At 40.3% G+C, this 3,721-nt stretch overlaps 1 protein-coding gene across 1 annotated transcript in view; it reads right to left on the bottom strand.

The window, feature by feature from the left end:
• Nucleotides 1-323: 323 nt before the first annotated feature.
• The window catches only part of pgbd5 (piggyBac transposable element derived 5), a 21,559-nt gene continuing 18,161 nt past the window's right edge, over nucleotides 324-3,721 (bottom strand). The window contains exons 5-7 of the mRNA XM_034898401.1: nucleotides 2,757-2,954; nucleotides 1,709-1,814; nucleotides 324-1,518 (exon numbers count right to left, since the gene is read on the bottom strand). Of these exons, the coding sequence (XP_034754292.1) occupies nucleotides 1,323-1,518; nucleotides 1,709-1,814; nucleotides 2,757-2,954 (500 nt within the window). The 3' untranslated portion in view covers nucleotides 324-1,322. The remainder of the gene's footprint in view (nucleotides 1,519-1,708; nucleotides 1,815-2,756; nucleotides 2,955-3,721) is intronic.

Raw genomic sequence — 3,721 nt, forward strand, 5'->3', positions numbered from 1 at the left:
ATCCTACAGGAGCACAGCATTTCCTGCCAAAGTTGGAACAGTTTTGGGTATTTAACTTGAGAAATCTATTTATATGTGTTTTTGTCTCAGTTTTGCTCACTGGTTTGAGGAGGGTGGGATCATGTATTTCGGAACACCAATCAGGAGTTAAGAATACTTAAATTAAGAAAAAACAGTTGTGGGGTTGGTACTTTATGTTGTCAGTCAAATCTGATCATGTCCTGATGAAGCACATTTTGTGATTTTTTAAATGTTACCCCCTTGATAAAAAATAAAAAGAAAGACTGTTTTTTCGTTCCCAAACTGTAATTGTTGGCTTTTTAATAATGGAAATTTACCGTTTTTTTATGGGCTTAAAAACATCTAAAAGAGTGGTTTTCTAAAAGTATTTTCTTGGCCCTTTTAAAATGGGAGGATGTGAATTGGTAGCCCACTGCTGTGTGTGGCTGTACATCACCCTACAGTCTTCCTCTAGCGAGTACAGTATGCAGCAACACGACACATCTGGGTCACAATAACCGTACATTTACATCCTCAGGTTTAACACTAACACACACACAAATGGCAGTTCCACTTCCTTAATCCACACACACACACACACACACACACACACACACACACACACACACACACACACACACACACACACACACACACACACACACACACACACACACACACACACACACACACACACACACACACACTTCAAAACCCAACTGGAGCAGAGATCAAAAATGTTCACACCGAACAAGAGAACATCACAATCCCCATCCTTTATGCATGCAGTGTGTGAACACACCATTGTCTTGGTTTACTAAGCTTTTGTTACAGGGTCCCAAGTGTTTTTGCAGAGTGTAAATATTGAGCTACATATAGCTCTAGACATGTTTGAACACACCCACTGGTGAGTTAAGACTCGAAGCTGACATCATTTAAGGATAAATTCATCCCGGTTTCACTGTTCTGGCCTGCATCTCTGCTTGTGAAATAGCTCCTGCTGACAAATCCTTAGTAAAACTGTGTGGTTAAAAGTTGCAGTTGAGTCATGTGAACTGTCCCACGGCTCTGGATTCTCTATTGTGTAGGGTGCAGTCCTGTGTTAATGAATATTTACAGTAGGCTACCACAAAAATCAACTAGAGGAAGAGAGACATGCCAGGCTTGGCACTGCTTCAGTATTATCACAAAGACACAGACTGCTGAGTCCATACAACTATAATGAAGTGTGAATGCATGTGTCGGGATTGTGTGGGTGTGTGTGCGTGTGGGTTTTTTGTGTGTGTGTGCGTGAGCTCCTGCTGTCCTTATCCGCCTCCTCCTCACAGTGTGGGGGAGCAGTCGTCTAAATCCAGCAGCTCTCTGACCAGTCTCTCTCCAAACTGTGCTCGGCTGTAGCGTTTCACCGAGTAGGCGTCGGACATCTTGTAGAGGATGTACGCGTTGTTAATGGCAATGCTGATGCTTAACCAAAACACCTGCTGCCAGGTCTTGTTGGGCTTATGGAAGATAAAGTACCTGTGGGAGAAAATATGTTCTATCAAATAAATGAATAACAATAAAACTCCACTTTAAATAATATGCTTTAAAGTGAGACTGTGTAACTTTTTCTGAACAGCAGAACATGCTGGAAACAAGACTCTAAAACAGGATAATGGCACAACAAATCAGGCTGGAATGGGAACATAAGCAGAAAAAAAGTACATACTTGCTGTACTTGTCGTCATATTTGCAGATGTAGCTGAGGTGCGCTGCAAAGGCCTCAACAGCCAAGGGACATGGGATCTCGCCGCTTTTCCTCTTAATGATGATACCTGCCACAAACACACAAACCACAAAAGGAGAGTGAGAGACATACAGCTGAGATCCCACTGAAGGGACTCATTTTCTCCAGATTCTGTGGTCACCTGGCCAACAAACAGACAAAGGGAGAAGAAAGAAGAGCCCCTTTAGATGACAGAGGCTGCCCAGGTGCCATGTTACTATTTATGTTTTTATTCTTTGCTCACTGCAGAGCTGCTATGTTTAAATGGGCCGTTTTCACAGCAGACACTCAGACTTGTCTCGGCTGAAAATTAAAAGGTGTAACTAATAACATTAACTATGGCTTTGATCCATTTAAGTCCCTGTTAACTGTGACTGTGAACCAGCATGCACAATCTGGAATGGAAACTTATTTGTGTCTTCTTTTTGTACAGAGTGAAGACACTTGCAGCCAAACACACACACACACACGCACACACATACATACGGTACCCACGCACACACAGAGGGAAAAGAAAATCAATATTGGATAAAAACAGTTTAACTGATCTGGGGCTTTTGCTTCCACACTCTTCATTCAGAGAGATTTACATTGCAGCCATTCAACTGAGTTCAAAACTGTTTCAACCAGAGTGGATTAGGCTATAAGAGGAGGGGAATATTATGATCCTGTCGTCTCCTAGAAATGGATTATCATGGATTAGAAGCTCTCATTGGTTTTTCCTGACACGAATCCTTAACCCTTTGCCAGGGTCACCTGATTGTAATGATGACAGTGAAGCTCATCTCATTATCACTGAAAAACTCCAATAATGGCAAGACTTTTCAAATATTATGGCACATTTGTGGTTTCCTACACTCAGGAATACATGCATTTTGTGCACTAATGTGTCCCATCTCCTGATGGTACACACCAAGCAAGATCTTTATAACTCAATGAGACAAGTACACCTTTAGAGTTTTAGTTCTGGGTGCATCAGAGCAGCTTTTACCTTGTTTTGTTGGGGAATAGCCGTTGGTGAGAAACCTGAAGTGTCCCTTGTTGTACCAGCTGATCAGTGACATGCTGCCTTTCATCATTACTCGTGATTGGCCGCGTTGCGCTGGCGTGGAGCCACAGACCAGCATGTTTTGTGGTAAGCCTGTACAGTCACTCTTCCTGGTGCTCAGCAGTCCACAGCAGTAGATATCTGAAAAACGATAAGTATATGACATGTTAACATTTGCATAGATAACTCTGCAACAGAGAGGCATTCTACTAGTATAAAAAATGATGCGAGAAATATGCTGAGTAGGCACTTAATAGCAGCTAAAGACGATTAGCAGATTAATTGACTAGTTGAAAGAAATTAATTGGCTGCCATTTTGGTTATTGGTTAATCATTCAAGTTGTATTTGGTTTAGTTTTTTGTAAATATTGCAAAAATGTTCTGGTTGAAGCTTCAAATATGGATATTTGCTGGTTTTCTAAGTCTTCTATGATATTAAACAAAATGATTTTCCGTAATTTGCACTGTTTGTTAGACAAAACGAGACATCTGAGTGTGTCAGCTTGGGCTTTGGGGAATTGCAATGGCCATTTTTTTCTGATATTTTATACACCAAACCATTAATCCATTAATTTAGAAAATAATGGATTAGTCCAAAAAAATGAAATGAAGATAATTGTTAGTTGCAGCCCTACTAACTTAAATGATACAATATTTTATTTTATTTTTTAAGTTTTATCTTTAGCTAAAACAATTGGTAAAAATCAATTATTCAAGTATTTTTTTAAGCAAAAAATACCCAAACTTCCTTAGTTGCAGCCCTACTTACATCCCTACAGTAACTCCTGAGCATTTATTGTGCTTTTCAAGCACTCTGCTTCTGATATGAACCAAAACTCGTTATCTCTCTCTCACAGCTGTCCCACTTCTGTTCTTTTTCTTATGCCATTTATGTCTGTCCCTTTTTC

Source organism: Etheostoma cragini, chromosome 17 (genome assembly GCF_013103735.1).
Source record: "Etheostoma cragini isolate CJK2018 chromosome 17, CSU_Ecrag_1.0, whole genome shotgun sequence".
In the NCBI taxonomy this organism is placed as follows: Eukaryota; Metazoa; Chordata; class Actinopteri; order Perciformes; family Percidae; genus Etheostoma; species Etheostoma cragini.